Genomic DNA, 23,751 nt, shown 5'->3' with positions numbered 1-23,751 from the left:
CTGGGAATGAAAGGCTGGAAAGCAAGGCCACAGAAAGGGCCCTGGGGATCCTGGTTGACAGAAAACTGAATATGAGTCAGCAGTGCCCTGGCAGCCAGGAGGGCCACCTGCATCCTGGGGTGCATCAGGCACAGCATTGCAAGCCAAGCAAGGGTTGTCCCGCTCTGCTCTGCAGAGTACTTGAGTACTGTTCTCCACAAAAATCATATTACCTGGTGTGCAACAAGCCAATAATTACACTCTTGAGAGAGACATTGATTATTTATTCCAAAATTATGCAAGCCTGGGTGCCTGGTGGAATTCCACCAATCAAGCATGCAAACTACCAAAACTTTTTACTATTTATACATTTTAGCAAACAAAGGAATTAGTGTTCATTGGCTATAAGTTACATAGTTTTCTTAGGACTTCCTATTCTACTATTGATTAACAATTTTCTTGCTTCTTATGCTAATTAGTCCACATGTCTAATCTTTCTCTTCTTTTGGGTTGGTGATCTCTGAGTTGGAGGTTGTAGATCTCCCCCTTCCGGAATTACTTTTCACTCAGTTGCTGCTGGTTCAGCACAACTGCTGAGTTGAATTCATTACTTTTTTTCCTTATCTTGGGAGTTCTACCAGATGTCTTGATGGCTTATAAATTCTGCATTCTTTGTGACCAGTCTCAGTCGGCACCCTTTTTCTCAAGCTTTGTTAACCTCCCCCTCAGTCTCAGATCATTGAAGCATGTCAAGCCCTAAACTTTAACAAGGTAATTCTGCAAACATGTAATTTGTTTTTCTAACACATAGATATCACTTAGAGCTTGCTTGTTAGCTGCTATCTGTTTCACAAATGAAATCTCCCTTGTTGACTGGACTCGAAAGTATACAAAGATCAAACATGAAAGAACATCCTTTAAGAAAATTTTTACATATTCCACATTTTGCAACAGTCCTGTGTGCAGTTCTGGGCACCACAATATAAAAATGACATTAAGCTATTATAGGAGGCCCAAAGGAGGACAAGGAGGATAGTGAAGGGACTGGAGAGGAAGCTGTATGAGGAGTGGCTGAGGTCACTTTTTCTGTTCAGCTTGGAGGACACTGAGGGGAGACCTCATTGCAGTTTACAATTTCCTCATGAGGGAAAGTAGAAGGTCATGCACTGATCTCTTCTCTACAGTGTTCAGTGACAAGACTCGAGGGAATGGCCTGAGGTTGTGTCAGAAAAGGTTCAGGTTGTATATCAGGAAAAGGTTTTCCAACCAGAGGGTGGCTGGGCACTGGAACAGGCTCTCCCGGGAACTGGTCATAACACCAAGCCTAACCAGAGTTCAAGAAGCACTAGAACAATGCACTCAGGCACATAGTGTAACTTTTCGGATGTCCTGTGCAGGAGATGGACTCGATGACCCTTTCGGGTCCCTTCCAACTCGGGACATTCCGCACCTCTCCGAACACGGCCGCCAGCGAGGCCAACCCGCGAAGCCTCGTGGGAGTCGTGACTGCGCATGCCCGAGAAGCCCCGCCCCTGCTCTCTCCTCGACGCTGATTGGTCGGAGGGCGCGCGCCGCGGCCGGTAGCGGGAGCGCCCCGCCCCTCGGCGTTGGCGTGCGGTTGCCGTGGCAACCAGGGGCCGACGGCTCGCGCGGGCCGCGGCTGAGGGGAGAGCGGGGCCGGGCGGGGTCGCGTTCCTGCCGGGAGGGAGCCTGGAGCAGATCCCGGCCCGTGCCCGCCGTCAGAACCGCCTTCCCATCCCACCGGCCCTGCTGGGAGGCGGTTGGTGGTGGGGCGGCGGGACGGGCAGGGCGGTGGGCAGTCGCACGACTGTAGGTAGGAAGGAGCTGGGGGACCGAGGGAGGGAGACCTGCCCGGCTTTCTCCCGCTTATTCTGCTGGGTTTGGAAGAAGATCTGAAAAGGGGCTCTGAAAGTTATTTTTATCTAAAAAGCAAGAAACTCACAGTAGAAAAACAGGCGACCCACAATGTCCTTTCAGGTCTCCTTCATCCCCACCTTTTAAAATCAAAGTTAAAAGCAAATCCTTTTGCGATAAAGGAGAGCTACTGAGCTTCAGATTTGTTTCGTAAGAAAGGAAGTTTCTTCTGCCTTCGCAGCCTCGATCTTGGCTTTTCTTGTTTCTCCTAATTGTAATGCTGGCAAGGAGGATTCTCTGTGCGAGGTTTAGCACTGGGACGCTTTTTGCTGTCTCCTCAGTTTTCTGATACACTATTGTGGGGCTTTTGTGTATCAGCTAGAATAGATAATATACATTGGTATATGTACTGGCTGAATAGGTGACCTTTCTGTTCTGAGTCATTAAGTTATATCTGTTAGGGTATCTTTATCCCCGGATCGTTTATGCATCCCATTCAATACTAGCCACTTACCTTCTTCCCTCTCCCCCATTCCCTCATTTATAAGCTCACTTATATGAGCCAGAGTTTGAAAAAAAAATGGTATTGTTGTGAGAGCCTCTATAATATGCCTTAGTGGGAAAAACCCAAAGTTTTTAACTGTGCAGAAGATGCCGTTGTGCATGTGACAAAAGTGCTGTGCAGATATATAAAGAGCACTGTAGCTTAATGCCACCTCCCACAGCCTGTAAAACCTGTTATGGAGTGTCCTGTATTTTCTAATTTATAATCAGGTTATGAACTTCCATTAACTAGTTAATATGCGTGAGAATTATACCTGCTATGGAGCATTGTGGTCATATTTCTACAAGAAAAAGATGAAAACCAGGATACAACCTTCTTAAGCAAACTGAAACAACAAATCAAATAGAAAAAATATTTTAAATGTTAATGAATACACCAAAAACTCGATAAAATGTCAGCAATAAAAGAGGTAGATTTTTATAGACCATATCGTATCACTGTAAATGAAAAGGGTATGGTGAGGATATGTCAGATTTCAAGTACACATGTAAGCTTTGTTGAAGTTCTGGGATATAAGTAGTATAACATTTTCCTTTTTTTTGTTTTTTAAGGCATTCTATAATACTACTTAGAAGAGCACGTGGAATAAACTATTAAAAGAAGCAGTAGAGCAGCTTGACCTATTACAGAACCATGGTTCAACTAACAATGGACCTAATTGCTAAAAATGCCAGTCACAAGAATCGTAGTGAAGAGGACTTTGGACAATATCTGCAAAAAATAACTCATCTGAATTTGTCAGATAAAAATATCGATTCAATTGTAAGATTTATTTTTCATTATTCCTTTTAAACTGGCTACTCTAATGTTTTGTAGTTACCGTTATGATGAAGTGTTCATAGTTGGCGAGACAAACAAGGAAAGCCAAGTTTTACAGAGTTGTTAACTCACAGCACAGTCTTTTCAATCTATCTGTGATTTATTCCTTAAATTGCAGAGGAAGTCTGAGAAAGGAAAGGAGAGTTCAGGAACAGGAAATAACCCGAGTGAGGTTAACAAATTTGGACTGGTGTAGTGGCTTTTTCAAATTAGTCAGGTTAAAAATACACTTTTTTTTAAAAAAATTGCTCCTTGGGGCTTACTCATTTAGAGAATAATCCATGAGCTTTTTATTTCGAAGACTAAACCTGCAAATTTAACCCTGTCCTCCTTCCTCTGAGTTTAATAGTAGGAAATGTATACAGGTTTCAGTAAGTTCTGAGTTAATTCAGATTCCCTCAAGATACTGAGTAAATTTTGAAACTGCTGAGCCCTGCACAAGTGCATTGTTGCATGTGGTGGATTTCTGCTCTAAAAGTGTGATTTCAGTCAAGAAGAAATCACTTGTTCTGTGTGAACAGATCCCTGCAAGCAAATGGGTTTATTCAGCCCACTCCTAGGAACATGTGCAGCCATAGCAAGTTACTAAATGGATCAGTCCGTTTGATGAGGTCTGGTTCATCAGCTGCCACAGCGAAGTTTTACAGAAACCTTCATAAGGAGTGGCCTATTACTTGTTTAATAGGAATATATTCAAAGAAACTCAACATTTGAGTGCAAACCTGAGTTCAGAAGTACATTAAAATAGATTGAAGTGCAAGGTTGTGTATAAACCAGTAATTCTTTGCCAAGAACTGGTTTCCAGTTACATCAGTGTGGTTTAATGGAGACAACTACACTAAAAACTGTGCTTTTCTGGAATCCATCTGATGAAGGCAGGGAAGGGAATGAAGTCACACTGGATGTGGTGTATCTGCTGGTTATGCCTGTAGTTATCAACTTCTGTATGACCAAATAGTAATGACAGATTTCAGTCTTTAATCTGATGATAACTGACAATATAGAATAACTCCATTGTTCTAGGAAAAAATAATTTTACGAAATGTTTGCTAAAGGTGAAAATTTATTAATCATGCAGCAGAATTTAAGTATAAGAACAATGAATAGCTTCCAGAAGCAGGCAGTGAGTGAACATTAAGTAGCATGTTATTGTTTATTTCAGGGTGACATCTCTTTCTGTAAAAATCTGAGAGTTCTGTATTTATATGATAACCAAATCAACCAAATCCAGAACTTGAACTTTGCTTCAAATATAACACACCTTTACCTTCAGAACAATCGTATTTCAAGTACAGAAAATCTCTCATCACTGAAAAAACTTGAAAAACTGTAAGTTGAAAATAATGTATTTATTTTACTAGTAAAAGGAATAGTTATGACACTTAAGAAATTTTTTAAATTGTGTAGCCATTAAGGTCCTTTCAGCTCCTAAATTTTGCTTTTCAAATAGAAGTAATTGCTTGTTATTTTTTGATGAGATGTTCTGTGATAAAAGTAATGACATATCATCTTGACATCTGTTTTTAATTTTTTTATTCTTTCAGTCATATAATAATAATAATAGTAATAATAGCAGTAGATAAAACTGCAAAAAGCTCTCGAATCAGTTAAGTGTACAATCTACTTGTATGCTGGGTTATTTACTTTTTCTATCATAATTTCCAAGTGTTATTCAATAATGCTTGAAAAATATTTTTCTTTATATACTGAAGCCTTGTGTTTGCTCTTACTTTCAAAGGACATTAAGTCTATTTTGTGTTCTATTCTGTAGATATTTGGGAGGCAACTGTATCACTGTAGTTGAGGGTTTGGATAAAGTAGGAGAACTAAGGGAGCTACACATTGAAAGTCAACATCTCCCTCTTGGTGAAAAGCTTCTGTTTGATCCAGTATCTCTTAACTCCCTGGCAGTAAGTATATTTTGAGAATTTCAGTGAGCCAGTTATCAAGTGATTAGTATTTTTACGAGAAATGATTAGGACTTGATCACTCTGTGTTTTCCTTCTTTGCCAACTGGTGGCATTCTTTCAAATTCTACCAAGGGACTCCCACCCTAATTCTCATTTAAACGAGGAGTCCAGCAAATTCTACTTCATCTTTTTTTTTTATTATGAAGGATGAAAATGAGAATAAAGAGAGAGAGGAATTAAGGAAGTGTGTGGATGCCCTATACCAACAGAATGTGAATAAACTAAAAACGGGGTTGGAATTTTTCACTCTTAGTTTTCTTACTCTGTTTCACTTGTTGTGAATTAGTTTGTTGCTATTTCACTGATTTGATTGTTATTTATTGCCTTTTGTGTTTCTGTAGAAAATGGAATGGAAAAAAAAAGGCACGAACAGCTTTTTTTTTCCCTGGATATTAAGAATAACACAATCAAAACCATTCAGTTTTAGTTCTGCAGTTCTTCTGTGTTGTGTTATATCAAGATTTCAGGAAATCTTTTTGAAGTTGTCTTTCAACATGTTAATTGCTCAGAAAACATAAAACATATAGTTGAAAAGGTTAAAAAGTAGGCTTTATTTGCTAATGGATGTAGTCCTGTACTAAAAAAATTCCTCTTGCTGTATCTCCCATAGTGTAGCCAGGGTTTGATGAGCCTTTTTTCGTGAAGATGAAAAACTCACTAAAAAGTGAGTTCTTTTGTTCACATGTATATCATAAATATTTAACCTAGCTCTATTTTTTTCCTGTTTTGAGGTTAAGTAATTCAAGACATGTATTGCTGTTTTTCTTTAATAGAAATGAGTCATTACTGTGAGAGCATTTGTACTTTGTTCCCTCTATATTGGAGAAATTATCAAAGTAAAGGGAAGTTTTATAGCTATAATCTTCCCAGGATAATAATGTATAATAAACTCTTCATGTGTTTTTCGGCAGCCTGGCCTAGATTTTGTTCTTCGTGGCTTTTATTTAAGGCCTTTTGAAGTGGGGTTTGTTTTGTTTTTTAAGGAACACTTTGCATTCTTGACGATGTAACATCTTTGTGGAAGCTAAATGTAAAAATATTCTATTTTATCGTCCAAGTGCTAAGTGTTTGGAGCCTTTTTAAGACATCACGTTTTCCGTCTTATTCATCTGTTTCTGGCTCTTTTAATGGCGTCAGAGATGAAAGAGATAAAAACATGAGGCCGTATAGCTCTCTGTGTACCACAGGCAAATGTTTTGATGATGACAATGTTGTGAATCTGACTGAGAAGATTAAGTTTATGAACCTGGCTTATCAGGATGATACTGGTAATTTCTGTCTGCAATATAGATCTTGGTCAAATTTTTGAAGGGAGTTAGTTTTCCTGTATCAACTGCTGAAATGGAGATTTTCCAACTAATGGTAAGTCCTATACCTTGTATAATTCTAAACTCACTGGATTAGGTGTCCCTTTTCATTTTCTAGAGATATAAACTTCTTCTTTTTATGTGGAACTACATTAGTATTTCCCGAGATAAACACCCGAAACACATTTAGCTTTTTATCTAAAATGTAAAGATCTCCGTAACTATTGTCTGTTACAAATAGCAAAGTGCAACATGTGACTCAGTACTGCTCCAGAGAAGGGGTAAGGAGCAGACATATGGATACTGAGAGGTTTGTAGGATCAGGCATGAAAGAAGAATGCTGTAGTCCAGCTGTTGAATGAGACTATGTGGGTATCACATATGGGCTTCAGCTCTGCAGTTCAGATGCAATCTTTGGGCCCACAGTATAAGAACATGGACCTGCTGCAGCAAGGCCAGAGAGGGCCACAAAGAGGATCAGAGGGCTGGAGCACCTCTCCTGTGAAGACAGGCTGAGAGCGTTGGGGTTGTTCAGCCTGGAGAAGAGAAGGTTCCAGGGACACCTTATATCAGCATTCTACTACCTAAAGGAGGTTCATAAGAAAGCTGGAGAGGCACTTTTTGCAAGGGTGTGTTGTGATAGGACACAGGGTAATAGCCTGAAACTGATCAAGGGCAGGTTTAGATTAGCTGTTAGGAAGAAATTCTTTGTGAGGTGAGACACTGGAACAAATTGCACAGAGAAGCTGTGGATGACCCATTCCTGGCAGTGTTCAAGGCCAGGTTGGATGGGCATTGGGCAACCTGGTCTAGTGGAAGGTGTCTCTGCTTATGGCAGGGGGATGGAACTAGATGATCTTTAAGGTCCCTTCCAGCCCAAGCCATTCTATGATTCTATAAAAAGGCAGTCAGTTTCAATGTATGTTTCATGCTTCAAAAGTAGAGTTAGTAGCACTTGCAGAACTCCGTAAAGCATTTGAACATGTTTAAAGAAAAACAAAAATTCTGTATTTACTAAGAATTCCTGAAATAATTGAGAAACAATCTTACTTTGGTTTCACTTCCAAAGCAGAATAAATTACATTTTAGGACAAGATGGAAAGCCAACATAAAACAATCTGTATAGTATGTGGAGGTGGTATTTGCATGTTTCTTCTTCGTATGTTTGTTCATCTTTTAAGATAATTTTCTGTAATAGTTTACAACTTGAAGCATACATGGCATGAAAAAAATACTTCTTTTTCTGCTTTTCTTCCTTCAGAAATCTTTGTCTGTATTGAATATCAGCAATAACAACATTGATGAATTAGAAGAGCTGGCAGTTTTGGAAAATCTTTCTTATCTTAAAGCAGTCGACAATCGACTTAAACATATGAAGGTATTAAAATAAATATTTGTTGTATTAAGTATGGGTGATAAGAAATTAGTCACATTCATCTTTATCACCAAATTTATGAGTAAAAAGAAATTTTACTTCTGCTGTTACTAAATCTCTGGATTGTCTAGCATGCTGTCTTTTCTCATATAGAAATATTACTGAGATTAAAAATGGAGAAGCATTTATCTAGGACGTCAAAAATTCTATTTTTATTAATTAATACTGAAATTAATGGGCTTAAATGGTAACCCAAATCACCAAGACAAAGTCTTGCTTAAAATAAACTCTTTCATTTCTGGTTTGCATATACATTTTATTTCCTTAGTAAACTTAACTTTCATTGGTTAGTAATTATTAGAATAACTATTCTTACTACTTCTTAGAACACAATATATTTTTAACAGATTGTTGAGAGAATTTGGCCGTTCTCTTTACTAATGAGGAGATTGCAGTATTTTGTGTGCATAACCTATTAGTTATATAGATGAATATATTTTCTTTGGACTCTTCATTTTTTTACACTTTAATATTAAAAAATGTTGAATGATGTCCTTCTTTTTTACTTGAGGACTATTAATGCTTTGTATTTCAAGTCCTGGATGTCAGTTGTGATTGAATTTATATCAAAATACAATTCATGTAGACTTTAGCTGCAGAATTAAAATCACATTGAATATGTTGGTTACATCAAAATAGCAGAAAGCTTTTTCAAATAGGCAATCTCCCCAAAGCTTCCCTTTTTAAAAGGAATCCATTTCTAAATAAAACATATTACAGAGATTTTTATATTGGCTCTTTCTTTCTTATAAATAAAATATACTTCTGTTGTGATGATCTTAAAAAAAAATTGTCATAGCCAAAGAACCAATTAATTTTAAGAATTAGGATGCCAGTTTGAGACAGCATTTTCAGTATCTCAGAGGAAAAAACAGAATCCTCTGAAACAGAATAAGGAGAGGACAAAAAGACTGCATTATTCAGTAACTGTGTATATATTATTTATTCATTATTAAACTTGATTATGTAATCATCAGGAAAACCAGAATTATATTTACCCAAATAATGTAGATTTCTATGCTGCATGGTCACGTTTGAAAAATTATGCAATTAGCATTTGAGTTTGCTGCTGCTGTCCATTACATTCAGATTAAGCTCTGGTATATTTTGAAAGTGACTGTTCTTCGTGTTTTCTAAACAATCTCCCAATTGTTTAAATATGTAATTGTTTGAAATGTATGGAACAGGGAAGGTGTTTCTATTCGTATCTTTGCAGACCTGTAAAATTAATGAACATATCAAATATGTTTAATATACAGTGTAATGCAGGTGGATATCCAGCTTTCCAGCTACAATTACTGAGTTTTAAGGGATTACATTTTTGGTAGGCTCTACTTATCACTGATATAAATTCTTAAATAAATAAGAACCAAACTGTTGAAAAATGGAGTAAGCCATACAAAGTGTTTTTTAAAAAGTCAGTTTTAACTCTGTGTAGAAGGCTTTAGCTCACAGCAGACATCAAGTAGGAGAACAATCTTATACAGCCGCTGACTGTTCAAAAAAAATAGCTGAGGGAAGTTTTGAGTATGTTTCAACTTTTTTGCATCCCTGAATTTCATGATTGCATGGCATACATTATTCTACAGCTGTGAAAGCTGCAAGGATTTTAGGAGTATACAGTTCTATACACTTAACTGGTTCTGCTGGCTGAACTTGTTACGCACAGCAAAGGCTCTTTCATTCCCACACAAGCTGCCTCCATTCTCCTCCCTCTTGCCCCTCTGTTATCAAAACTCTGATGTATACCTCTTTTTCATGCCAAAAGCACTATGTCCCTCTTTTACCATTCTTTCTTTCCCATCACTGCCATCAAGAACTTCCCCAGGAATATCTGGCATTGATCAGAGATCGTGGCAGTGCTGCATGACAGGGAAGTGTCGGAGAGCTCTGTACTCAGCTGTGCTTCACCCGGTGGGAAGAGAGACTGTAGAGGAGCTGTGTCTGAGCAGGTCTGGTGAACTGCAGGAATAACATGGAATCTTTGTGAAAGATGAAAATATGAAAGGCATGAGAAATTTATGATATGCAATCTTATGTAGTCTTTTCTCAGTTTTGTGTATTTTATATAATTATTTAATATTTAAACATTTCTCTCAGTTTTTTCACTTTATTATGAAAACCCATTTTCCTTTGCTTTGCAACTATGCCACCTTGATTTCAGCACAGTTGGAAATTAGGACTAGTAAATTCAAGCACTTAAGGTTGTGGCTAATTCAGGGCTTTGTTAGCATAACTAACAGACATCAAGGCATATGACCTTGTTTCACTTGACTGAAGTTTATATAATGCAGTCTGAACAGTAGACAGAAGAAAATCAAGTAATTTTTCTTAATTCATGCAAAATAACTATGATGCAAATAACCAGATGCAAAAGATATGTTGTAGGTCAGTTCTCAAGAACATAATTGATTTTAATAGAATTGGCTTTTCTTTGTTTTCTGTTGCTTGCTACTTCATTTATTCATCCTACTGAGGTTCTGGTTTGCTTTAGTCAGGATCACAAGGTCTTCTAGACTGCAGTGTATTTGGGTTGGAATTAAGGAAATTTTTAAAAAACACTATGTCTATTAAAAAACCCCCCACAACTATTCCTTTTAACAAAAAGCCAGCATATTATTTATTTATTAAGTTCATTAGATTTTGGAAGATTATGACTTGTGTGAGTGTTTGGATAGGTAGAAAAAATATAGCTAGAAATACCTGTAAAAATCTGTATTTCCCAAGTCTTTAATTTATTCAACCTCTGCCCAGTATTGATTATGACAAGAGGATATCATGAAAGATGAATTCATTCGCTTCAGAATTGAGTCAGGAACAAGAGAAAAATTATAGATTTTCTCAAATAGATTATGACAGGTAATCAAACTGGTGACAAATTGCTGTCTGTAGATGTAGCTGGGGCAGTTGGATTAGATGTTTCCGATAAAAACTGGAGCATACTGGTCAAATACCAATTCTTAAATGGCCACCGTTAATTGGTAAGAAAGTTATTGCCAGCACTCCAGCTGCCTACTCAGGCACTTGCCCTTCCCCCTCCCCACCCTCCCCGATGGAATATAGTTTGCTCGTCAGTATTTTGTAGCAGACCTCAAAGTGATAGCATGACATGATCATTTATCAAACGGAGCCTGCCCAGAAGAGTGTCTGGTCCCTTTAGTACAGCTTATTGAAAGGCTGGGAAGTGAAAGCACTTTATTAGAGACAGGAAGGCAATGAACAACTAGAGCGTATCGAAAGGGTAATCATATTTCAGCACAGGATTAGTGTGCTCTTAGATAAACATACATTGGAGTAAGCATGTTCTGGGTCATTTATCAAGTAAGTAACAGCTAACAAAAATCTACAGGACTCTGTGTACATTCATCAAAGTTAAACTGTATACATTTTATTTCAGTAATAGACAACTTTGTGTTGCAAAACTACTTCTAGGAAAAATTCTTTCTAGTGAAATCTAGAACACATTACAGGCTTCAATTATAGTGTCTGAATGCTTAGGTAAGAATAAATAAGTATACTTGCTAAATTATTTTTCTTTTTTAATAATTCTAGCCTAAAATATTTTGCTTGTGATTAAGTGTTAGCACCTAAACTATGGGGGTTGTCATGTTGCTGTTTGGATACATGCTGATTAAGCTTTGCTGCATAACATTACAAGAATTATTAACATTTCTTTGTGTGCATTGGTCCTCAGAGTTTCTTGCATTGTTTTATCAGTCTTGATCCTCACAGAACCAGGCTTTTGCTCTCTGTTTTTCTAAGAAGACATTTTTATCACTGAATAACAATAGATGATATCACCATCATCAGAGATAGACCAAAAATTATATGATTTGGAGGTATGAAGCTGTGCTGCCACTTTCTCTTCCACATGATTTTTCTTAACATATATTATGTAACCCATAGAATATTTCCAAGAGGATTTTCTACCAAGGGAGATGAGCCAGCAAAAGCAGAATTCTCCCTGCTTGTGTTACCCAAGCAATTTTCTAAATTTGAAGGACCTAAGAGATACCTGCATTACTAGAGACTTCATTGTTGGCATCAAGCTACAAAATTTCACACACTTTGCAGTTTAGAATCTGTCACAGCATGATGAGTAGATTTTTCCAAAGTATTACAACTGTAGAACATAAATTCTCTCTCCTCTTCTACTTGTACAGATTGTCTTGAATCCCTCCATAAGCTTTTCATACATACAAGAAAAGCCTGTGAAGAATGGGAGTTAAATGAAATTTTGGAAAGAAAGTATTTCATAAAGTAGGGTGTCTGAGTAGAAAGGACCAATCTGCTAAACTTTGCATGTTTTTACCTTGAATTTATTGTATTTAAAAGACAGAATAGTTTCATCTAGGTCATGCTGTCCCTGGGTAACAGACAGAAATACAGATGGAGCAAGGTATATTTCACTAATTTCACTGTTTAGGCCAATACTATAACTGACCACCCACAGTTAGGTAGGGAGAGATTACTCTTTCTCCTGTAAAATACAGTTCTACATATATATAAAGAGAGAGGCAGTCCACTCTGGATAGTGTGGTTTTTAGCTTTTTTTTCAGTCTGTCCTTTATAAAGTATTTATTGTGCCACACGCTGATATTCTAAGGGCTCTGTAAGACCTTGGTGATGCATTAACAGACATTACATATCATACAATTGTTTTCATTGGTACTTCCTAGGCTTTAGGTGCTTATAAGTGAGATTGAAGTGGTAATTTTCCAAAGCTGGCGTTACTGTATCCTTAAAAATGCAGTGTCTTCCAACTGCATCACCGGTTCTTCTGTGCAATTTTGATATATTCAGGGGATGCTGTGGACCAATCTGCTTGAAAATGCACATTCTTAATGTGAATAGTCTCGTTGAAGTTATTTCTGTGTGCAGGATTTGGGCCTGGCTGAACGAATCACTGTTGAATTTTATTCTGGAGGGGGAAACATAATCACAATGTTCTGTTGTTGTTTCAATTGCAGGATTTGGAGGTTGTATTAAAAAAATGGACAAAGCTACACAGAATAGATCTTACGGGAAACCCCATCTGCCAAAAACCAAAGTACAGGGACAGGATTATAGTACAGTCACAGACTTTAGGTAAAAAATTAAATCAACAGCCCACCCATAACCCCCACTCTTTTAGAAAATAACTGAAAAATTAATTGTTCTTGAGTAGCACTATGTATGTAAACACAGTTACTGCTATAGATATGTGTCAAATCATAAATTTTTAATTTATATACAAAGCTAAAACTGCTTATGTAATCAGCTTCACAAGCCATCTTGTTTGGCTTTTGGTATTAGTAGTAGTAATCATTTGTTTTGTAATAGATGATTGGTGAGACTGTTACAAGACAATTTTTGTGTTCGTATTCCAGATGTTGTGAAACTGATTTTCAAAGATCAGTTTAATCCATTCCCCTATCAATGTGCAGTAGTTGCTAAAGTGTTTTTGTTGTAGAGCGCCAGTTGTGCAGATCCCACCTTACTGTGTTTGAATTTGTCATATAACATTCATCCTTAAACTTATAAGCACTTCACACTTATATTATGGGTGTTATTTGTTAATCTTAACCCTTATGGTGCAGTTTATATTATTATTTTGAGATAACTTTAGCATAAAAGGAAGAAAGTAATTCTTCTATATCTAAACAGTTGTACTGTAGAAATAAGTAAAAAAAAACCCTCCTAATTTTTTACTTTTTTGGATAAATGTGGCAATTACGTTTAAAGTTAGAATTACGGAATTTGATTTTTCTCAGAGTACAAAGTATTGGCCATTAAGAAAAAGAAACAGCTTATCTGCACAATGAAAATAACAGTGCCTTAAGACAGTTCTAATGCAACCTAAATTTGTAGCCACCTGAGGTATTTCATTTGGGCTGACTCAAAAATGCAGATGCAACCAATGAATCATAGAGCAAAAGGTTTATGGCACCTAAGTGAGTAAAGTTAACCTTAGAGAGGAAAATCTGTGTGACTGTCTTCATGATCAGTAGAATCCCTTGATTGCTAAGACATGTCGTTTCCCTCTGAACCTGGATTTTTGCATCTATCTATACTGTATGTAAGAGCATATCCTTTCTTCAGAACTTTCTAGAAGTGTTGCATGTTAACCAAATATGAAATATGTGTATTTCCCTTGAAATTTATAAAAAAAGTAGTGGTTTTTTTTTGCAATTAAGACAAATCATTCTTGCAGCTTGAATATGAATATAAATCTTTATTGGTTATTTTTTTCTTTACCAAAATACTAGAAAAAGAAAAAAATATTTGAAGAGAATGAATATAGAGCCAATACACATTACATACAACTTTGTATAGCCATTTAGTTCACTTTGTATCACAGAAAATGTTCTCTTTTGCAGAATCCCTCGATGGGAAAGAAATTCAAGAAATGGAAAGACGTTTCTTAATGAATTGGAAAGCCTCCAGAGCTGCCAGGAAAAAAAGCAATGAAAGAATAATAGATGAACATGCAGCCTATGTACAGTTTTGTAAGAAAAACAAATCAATTATTTCATGCTTATTTAAAATTTACAGAAATCATAAAATAGCAGCTAAAAATATATATACTAAGAATTGTATGTAAGGGACTTGTACCAATGATGAGTCCAAAAGACATGAATAGAAATTGAGCTTTTCCAATATAAAATTTAATTTTAGCACTAGTTCATGTGTTGGTTTTTTCCCTCACATCCCAAACTCCCAGAGTCATGGAAAGGAGTAGCTAGTACATTTTGAGTGTGTAAATATTCACATTTACTTCCCATGTTTAAAAAATGTTGGGCATTCTTGAATAAATATGCATGAAATTCATCAGACATTTAAAATATATTTGTTGATACTTACTTGATCTGTGTATATTGTCAGTCCTTTAAAGGCCTTCACAAGATACATGTAGCAGAAGTCCAAGTTTTAAACTTGGAAAGAAAAAAAAAATGTCTGGGAGGTAAAAAAGCCTTAAAGCCTTTTTGAAGTTTAAAGGCAACATGTTCTTCAAGTGGGAAAACAAATTAGTGTTGAAACTAAAATAAAACCTGAAATAAATGTTGAGGTTTTTTAAAAATGATGGGGAAGTGGTGGTTGTTACAGAGTTGACTGTAGGTTAAAACATAAATGACTTAACAGCATGTCTTGCCATCTTGCAGTATTTGGATACAGACATTTGACTTGAAATTAGTCAAAATGGTTTGGATTACCATATTTATAAAGTAAAATTGGTGGCAGTTACACTGTTGCTTTCAGAAGATAAATTAATATGTTATTTTGGAAGACATGAAGGCTGATTCTCTGCCTGCCAGCACCAGTCCTAAAATATTTAGTCTGCTCAGTGTTTGGAAGCCATATGTAAATGGCAATGGTTTTGAAATGGTCTTCTGAATAACTACTGACATAAGGAAGTGCTATGTAATTGAATTTACTCCCTTTCAAATAACTCTACCTGACTGGGAATACCTGTTTTAATATTCACCTTCATCAGTGTTTGAAGCACCTTCCATAATTCCATTCAAAGTTTTCCGTTCTCAATTATCAAACTTGAAGTATTTACCTTAAGGTTTATTACACTGTTTTCTATAACAAGATATATTGGAACCTCTGATCAATCACACTGAATATTAAATAGATATGGTTTGACTTGGGATATTGAATTAATCCTTTTTTCTTTCTATTTTCTGCAGCTGACTCTGAAACACCTTATCTCACTCTTCCTTTTCACGACAGTCACTCTGTGAAAAAAAAAGCAGATTTTTTAGATTTGTCTCACAAGCAGAAAGTTGCAAGAAAACCTCTGTCAGGAATCTGTGAAAGAAGTAGTCAGATGAAAACTCAGGTGTGTTCCTCAAATATCTTCCCTTTAGTTATGTTGGTTATTGCTTTTACAGCTCTTGCTGAATCAGTTGGAAAATGAGTACAGGAAGGTAGAGTTTAATATGAAATAATTTTTTTAAACACATTATATTTATTGTCTTTATTTCTTTAAAAGACAGGATAATACAATTCAGTTTCTGGTTATAAATCAGTAGACTAGCTAATAGTAGTAACTTTAATGTTACTAGTTTCTGTCATATGCATTTAACTATAATCATTTTCCACAAAGGTAAAATAATATCGAAGTTAATTCTCAGAAGTAAGTTAAGGTGTCAGCACCGTTGGCGAAGGGTGATCCTGTGCATGGAGTCATCTGCAGAAGGAGAAACAATATCTTTTCATCATTACAGCTTACTTCTAACAGCCATGCTCCAGTTTCACCTGTAGCAATAGTATAGTGAGGTATTTGGGACCTAATATCACTCCGTCCAGATTTTTAATGTTATTTTTAACCAAACAGTTTTATTATTTATCAGCTACACTAGCCAAAAAAAAAAAAAAATTCATCATTTATACAATGCCATAGATAAAATAAATAAATACATGCAACTGACACAGGTATGCTTCTGTTACTAAATTAGTATATATAGTGTTCTATTTTATATTTACATCCAAGTTAGAATTTGTTAGTATGTTTGACAATTTACTGAGCAACATTTAATGCTATTTTATTCTTGACAATTTACCACTTTCCATTCCATCACTTTTGTTCCTTCTGATTATTTGTTCTGATTAAAATAGCTGCCTTTCCATTGAGAAGGGAAGAAGAATTGCAAATCATAAAGCTGCTCTCTTTCAAATAATAATCTTTATTCATCACATGACAATGGATATATTCTGGCCTAAAAAAACCCTGAACTTGTCATATATGTGCCCATTCTCGAATTATTTCTTGCTGCGGAAAGCACAAAGCAGCAGAGCAGTTAAAAAGAAGAACTGCAGGAACAATGTACTAGTTATTATAAAAAGTAATAGTGTTAGTACTACTATAGTAGCACACTATTATTTTCCAGTGAATAGTCCAGGCTTCTGAAATTTAAAGGGATACAGACTAATACTCCTGCCATATAAATATGTTTGGGGTTTTTTCAATTCTGTTGTAAGATGGGTTTGCTTGGATGCTCAGTGTTCTGTCAACTTGCATGTCTTCTTTATTAGCATCCTGTCTTTTGGGCCAGGCTGAGTAAAACTGTGCTTTCCATTTACCATTCCCCATAGTCCTAAAAAAGCATGGAATGTGCATGTACATCATCTTTTCTTCTATAAGACCTTCTGCTATTCCCTTGGAGACAAAGCATTCCGATTCTGCTGTACAATGGTAAAAAGCTGTCTGATTGTTGAGCTTCTTTGCTTGGCAAAAATTTTCTCAGTATGAAAAAGCTGGAATACATCCCGGCTCTGTTGAAATCCCTTTTGACCCTAGAAAGGCAAAGAGTGTATCTTCCATACTTGATTGAAATAAATGTCTTTATTTTTATTAATTTACATTTGTAAATTAAACAATTTGAGTGATTTTTTTTTTACTGTTATTCTAGAAGATTTTAGACTGTTTTTGCAGAAAGGTTTGAAGAAACTGCAGTCAGATGACGTGCATTTAATATTTTTAAAAAACTTTTAAGTGGGACTTTTATCTTAGATGCTGAAGGTTGCTGTACCTTACAATTTCATGTGTAATTACTAATCCTGAGATGTATTCTAATCTTGTTACTAAAAGAATTCCATAGAAACAAGAGAGTCTTGGGAGTTAAAGGTTTGTGAATTCTTTAGAATATTTATTGGGAAAATAAACCCAAAAGCTCAAAGAATGGAAATATTCATTCTCAGAGTTTATGCAGATAGGAAAAAATGGTAAATCATAGTATTCCCTTGCCAGATCCAGTAATTAGGGATATACATGAATGTGCCCACAAGTAAAGGAAGGAAATTTTTTCAAACTGAACAAATACCTGTATTGTTTAATTGAAATTCAGTATTGAACCAAAGAAATTAGTGAATTTTAATCCTACCCTCTGTGTTAGTCAAATATATTATTCCAACAGATGTTTCCTCTTTCCCTATACGTACTAGGTGATGTTTGACCTTGGCAACTGAAAAACAGGCATTAAATATCTTTTTAACCTACATCTAAGATCCACTGAGGATTGCATACAGCTTGAACAATAAAAAAAGCCACTTATTACTAGATTACTGAAATATGTCATTTATCTTTCTTTTTTGATGATATAAAAACAATAGCAATTTTATATTGAATTTTAAGTTAGTTTTGGGCATTCAGAGAAAATTATGGATATTGGCAGGAAGTAATTAAAAGAAACCAAATCACTTAACTATTTTAAAGATACCTAATACCTTCCAATGGGATACACCATTATTAATTTTCCCTGAGTAGAGAAGTTGTTGAAATTTTGATGTTGTAAACCTAATCTGTTACCAGCAGTTTCTGCCCACATTGCCTTACTCATGGAATTAAATATTGTGGTAGGTATTTGTAGCAATTCAGAATGGGGTGGGAAAGTCACCTTTTGTCTCTCCAGCATATGTTATGGAATTAGCAATATGGAAATATCTTTAAATGATATAGTCAGCATGTAATAAATACTCTGGATTGTGCCAACTAATTATAAGCCACTCTGCTGCCACCATGCACATCATGTATAGCTCAAGTTCTAGTCCGAAAGGAAGGAACTTGCAGTGAACAATGTCAGTTCTCCCTCTTCTTAGGCAGGTGCTTGTATAAACATTGTATTTAATTAGATAAATATTTATAAATGCCTTGAGTTGCAGTGATTTGTGTGGCCTGAAATCTACGCAGGATAATGTATATTTGATAACAGGTAGAAATCTGCATGTTCTGCATGTTTACTGGGCTTTTGTTTATATGAGTCCAACCAGCATTATAATACATAGAATTATTAAGGCCTATTATATGACAGGTTTTTGGGGAGAGATTATACTGAGACTATAATGATATATACCCAAAATATAAACTTTGCAATAATGGACTTCACATTACACAATATAGTTCTCTTTTTTGAGAGGGAGGTGGGGAAATACGTTACCTCTGGGTGACCTAATTCTTGTTCTCTTACTAAATATCAATTTCAGCAAACATCTGAAAATTCAAAAATAAAAAATACCCTCAGTCTTGGCTCCAGGAGAAGGAGAAATACGGATTTAAGATATAAACCAGTGCACCGTTGAGTTGGTTTTTGCAGCTGAAGAGCTTACAAGCACTCCAAATGTATTCAGAATTAGGTGCATTAAATACTTAGAGATACCAGCTGGAGCACTTTGCCAGAGCTGAGAGCATGTTTAGAACAGACACTGAGTGCCTTTTCCAGCAGCCCATCTCACTGCCTTTTCTTGGCGATGGTGTTGAAGGAAAAATGTAAACATCTTCTTAGTGAGGTCTAGAGAGTATCAATCAGCATTTAGTGCTGAAGGCTGTGGAAGAGAAATGTAAGGAATTTACTTGCCGTTGAATTATTCAGCCATAACAGAGGATATCAAAGGAGTCACCACAATGCTAGATAAAGTGTAAGGATAAAGAGATAAAGTGAAGTTCTGAAATTAAATAGTGTTGCTGAAGCAGAGCTATAGGAATGAAGGTCAGGTATCAGCAATTTCTGGTTACTGTGGCCCATGCAAGGTCTCAGCAGGCAATTCAGCCAGTTTAGTGGTTGGTTCCCTTTTTTTTTTTTTGTGGAGAATATGCACTGCCTGTAAAGGTGAGTGTAAGTACTTTTGCAGAGCCATAATTAACATTACAATAATCTATACCCTAGTGGTATTTTTGGTATCCATGTTTACAGCCTTGCTGAATATGGTGCTGGATGATTCTCCCCATCATTGCCATCATTCATACTCTGTTCAGTCGGAAGAATATAACTGTCATCACAAACATACAAGATGATATACAAATGACATTGCCTTCTGCCTAAACTTCTTTCAGTAGTGGTAATTAAAAAAAAACCAAAAAATCCCCAAAAAGAAGTAGGTCTAATATATGCCCAATCTGTAATATTTAATACTGCCACATCATCCAGTGTCCTAAAGGCAGTGACAAAAGGCATCCCTTTTTGCCCATGCCCTGCCTCCCCACTCCAGTTCTCTGTGCTGCTGGCTGTCCCCAAAGCTGAGAAGGAGTAGAGATCTAAACCACACTGGCAGGAACATGTGCACTGATAGACCTCTGTGCCCTTGAAAAGAGTAAATTCTTCTCAAACCATGGAGAGAGAGCACATCTGCTGGTGAGCAGATTGCCAGCTAGACCACATGTACTCCTACACGTCTGGCTGACCAGATAGAGCATAGACACATTCTTGACTGGCAATCTGGCAGGAACACATTTGCAATAGTCTGCTCCCTCTTCCAGGAGATACAGGCTGTTTCCTAGACATTTAGAAAACCAAATGGCACATGCGACTTGTCTGCCAGTAGGTGGTCAACAACCTACAAGGGCACATTTGGGGCTGCAGGCTGTCAGGTGCTCTCAAGAACATTGAAACCAGACTGTTTGAAATCTTCTCCATAAAAAACATGAATATTTAGAATGTTTTAGGTTGGAAGATCATCGAGTCCAACTGTAAGTCAGTAACATTTTAAACTGAATGCAGAATGAGAGAGGACTACTTAATGATTTTAGGGTGAGTTGTATCCTTTAACTGGCTCCATTTAAATTGTATCAGGAATGAAAAGCTATTTTAGGATGGTAAACAAAGAGCAAAGTCAGATCTTTGCATATCTATTTTTCAGGTGTTACATGTTCACCCTAATAGATACTAGATAAATGAAACATTCAGGATGCGGTATTTATTTTTTTTCATAGATTTTTGTTGTCAGTACTTTTAGACTACTGTTGAGATAAAACCTCAAAACCTCATAATGTTTTTGGTCTGCTGCATTAGCATTACACATTTTTTACTGTGTAATTAACTGGAAAAATTATAAAAATCACTTTAACTGGAAAAATTATAAAAATCACTTTAATAACACGAATATGAATCTAATTTAAAAAGTAAAGAAGTAATGCTGTGTTTTCACATTTTTAAAATACATATCTGCATGGGAGTTTTAAAAAGTAATTTGAGGTTAAAATAAAGACTGCTGCTTGAATAGGAATATATAAATAAATTCTGTAATTTCAATATAACTCTGTTGAAGTCAGTTTCAATAATCTAATTTACTGCAATGATATAAACACTGTTTCAATATTTGCCTTCCTGTATCCGGTCATACATTGTGTAGGCACACTCCCCTCTCTGAAAAGTTGAAAGCAGCTGCTTTAGCAAACCTGAGGTGAAAACACAGTCACTGTGCCTTCATCTAGCATGGTGAGCTACTACATTTTGGAGGACACCAAATGGACAACCACTAATTTTGGACAACCACTAATTCCTTAGTAGTAGCTATACCTCCTCAAATTCACTTCCAGCACCTTGGGATGTATCCCACCCAGTTGCAAAGACTTGGATATGTCAGATTTGCCTTAGTGGTTCTTAAATTGGTCATCATCTACTGTTGGTAGAATTTCTCCCCACCAAAAGCTGTTCCTAGGACTTAAGAGGCCTACAGGCCTTACCAGTAAAGATTCTGATGCTTTTAGAGCTTCCACAGTACCGATGGTGTGTTAGAAGTACCAAAAGAAAAAAAAGACACCACTGCCCAAATGCCTCCCCTTGATAATGCTCTTACCATAGTCAGAATATATGTAAACACACAGTGTTTGAGTTACTGATCTAAAGTTCATATTTGAACTTTTAAACCATAGCTGATGAAAAAATAATATTTTTTCTTAAATATCACATTAAAACCAGTGCAAGGTGTAAGTTAATTTAATGCTGTATTATTTCTTTATATATGCAGGTATAAAGCAGTACACAGCACTGCCTGTGATACAGCTATAAAAGCCATGCAGTTCAAAAGTTCTGAGATAGGGGCAGACAGGGGAAAAAAGTAGCCAGAAAACTGTCAGTGATCAAGATGTGTCCATTGATTTTTCAGGATGAGGATTCAGACATGATCTGTTAATATGGGGTAGTATGTGATTGTATTCAGACTGTGACTGGTAAAAGTAAGTGCATCTGAAAGGCTCTCTTCCCTGTTTTTCTTATGATTTTTTATCTTGGTGTGGTGTGCAAAGTAACTATCATGACTAACAGAGCTCTGAGGCAAAATGATTAATTATGTGAACCTGCTTATTTACAGTCACAAAATTATAAATGTTATATATTGTAACTGGAAGCAATACTTTTTTGCTAGGGAAAAAAAAAACCAGTGAAAATTTATTTTAAGTCACTTGGCCTTGAAGAATTCTAGGAATTCATTGTTAAAAAAGTTGTATTTGAACTTCACCTCTTCACTCAAACAACACTGTAACCAGAGACTACGGAAACGACTGACTACATCTTTCTGTTCTCTTAATTCTGAGCAGAATTAATTGCTGCATCAAAACCAAGATAAATCCAAGCCAGCTGTTTAATGATCCATGTAATAGACTAATACTTTAAATCAAAAAGAGTTTTGAATCAATAAGCTCTTCCTTTCTTGGAGAGTTAATATGTTAGACTACCATAGTAACCACTGATTACATGTCCAGTAAAGCTGGGTATAATCAGTTACACATAGTTTGTAGGAAAATGTTTTGGAATAAAAGACTGAATCTTATCTGATTTCGTTTATATGAGAAATTGCTTTGATTATTTATAAGTTTTTTTCCTTATGGGGCTTGAAAATTGAAAGTATTTGATACGCATTTATGCAGGAAAAAATGTTAATACCATTTTTGTCCATGAAAAAAGTCAGTTTTGTAATAGAGGAATGTACAATACCCCAAATGGACAGATTCTGTCAATTCAGAATATTCTGGCTCCAGGTTTGGCACTGAGAAGAAAAACAAAAGGGCTTTCACTGCAACAGCCAATAACCTTGCAATAGGTAAGGATCTTTTTTTCTCATCAGCAGGGTTTGATAACACTGCTTATACTTTTTTAGAGATATTGAGTGCTCCCGGGAAGTGTTAATGACAATGAGAGCAATAGGTGCTTTGGTGTGGATGTGACATGAAGATCTGACCTGTCTTCTCTGATCTCTCTGATGTAGGTTGAGGAGGAATCTGAAGTAACAGCAGAAGTAGTTTGAATTCTAAAAGCCAGAAGTTACAGGATGTGAAGATTTGGCCAATATTGATTTTTCTTTTTCCCCTCAAAGCTTACAAAGAAAGATACTGGTGTCTCTTTGGATATGTTATCTGTGTCTTTTTAATCTCAAAACCAGACAAAAATTAGTATGTTGAACTTAACACTGCTTTCTAAGAACATTCAGAAAAATAAGGGAACTACCTCTTTATTTAGAAGCAGTGCTTTGTCTCAAAAGCATGTAAAAACATCAGCATGTGCTAGGCTAAGCTGGTTGCCTAATTCTTAAACTTCCTCAAGAAATGAACTGGTTTTAGCCAGTGTCTTACCTAGTAGCTGCTTCTTTCCCTATATGATACTCAGCAATTGTGCAGACGCATGTTCACAGTAGAGTCATTAAGGTTGAAAAAGACCTCTACGATCATGCAGTCCAACTGTAAACCTAACACTGCCATATTCACCACTAAACCATGTCCCCAAGCACCACATCTACACATTTTTTTTACACTTCCAGGGATGGTGATTCCACCATTTCCCTGGGCAGCCTATTCCAATGCTTGACCACCCTTCCAGCAAAGAATTTTTTCTCAACACCCAATCTAAACCTCCCTGGTGCAACTTCAGGCCGTTTCCTCTTATTCTGTCACTTGTTACTTCAGAGAAATGACCAGCCCCCACCTGTCTACAACCTCTTTTCGGGTGGTAAGGTTCCTGAGCCTCCTTTTCTCCAGATTAAATACCCTGAGCTCCCTTGGATGCTCCTCATCAGACTGGTGCTCCAGACCCTTCATCAGCTCCATTG

The 23,751-nt window shown here is 36.3% G+C and overlaps 1 protein-coding gene across 2 annotated transcripts; it reads left to right on the top strand.

The window, feature by feature from the left end:
- Positions 1–1,622: 1,622 nt before the first annotated feature.
- On the top strand, positions 1,623–23,054 carry PPP1R42 (protein phosphatase 1 regulatory subunit 42). Of its 2 annotated transcripts, XM_032126930.1 has the most exons (10): positions 1,623–1,813; positions 2,971–3,181; positions 4,401–4,567; positions 5,010–5,148; positions 6,499–6,570; positions 7,777–7,893; positions 12,921–13,038; positions 14,310–14,438; positions 15,624–15,775; positions 22,915–23,054. In XM_032126930.1, exons 2-10 carry the CDS (start codon positions 3,053–3,055, stop codon positions 22,951–22,953), a joined length of 1,062 nt encoding a protein of 353 aa, XP_031982821.1. In that variant the 5' UTR covers positions 1,623–1,813; positions 2,971–3,052; the 3' UTR covers positions 22,954–23,054. The 2 variants fall into 2 exon arrangements, with proteins under 2 accessions (XP_031982821.1, XP_031982831.1); XM_032126940.1 differs by lacking the exon at positions 6,499–6,570 and having other exon boundaries at positions 1,626–1,813.
- Positions 23,055–23,751: the final 697 nt, after the last annotated feature.

The sequence above is a fragment of the Corvus moneduloides genome, chromosome 1 (genome assembly GCF_009650955.1).
Source record: "Corvus moneduloides isolate bCorMon1 chromosome 1, bCorMon1.pri, whole genome shotgun sequence".
In the NCBI taxonomy this organism is placed as follows: domain Eukaryota; kingdom Metazoa; phylum Chordata; class Aves; order Passeriformes; family Corvidae; genus Corvus; species Corvus moneduloides.
The sequence above is the reverse complement of the archived record's forward strand: the minus strand, read 5'-3'. Positions and strand labels throughout refer to the sequence as shown.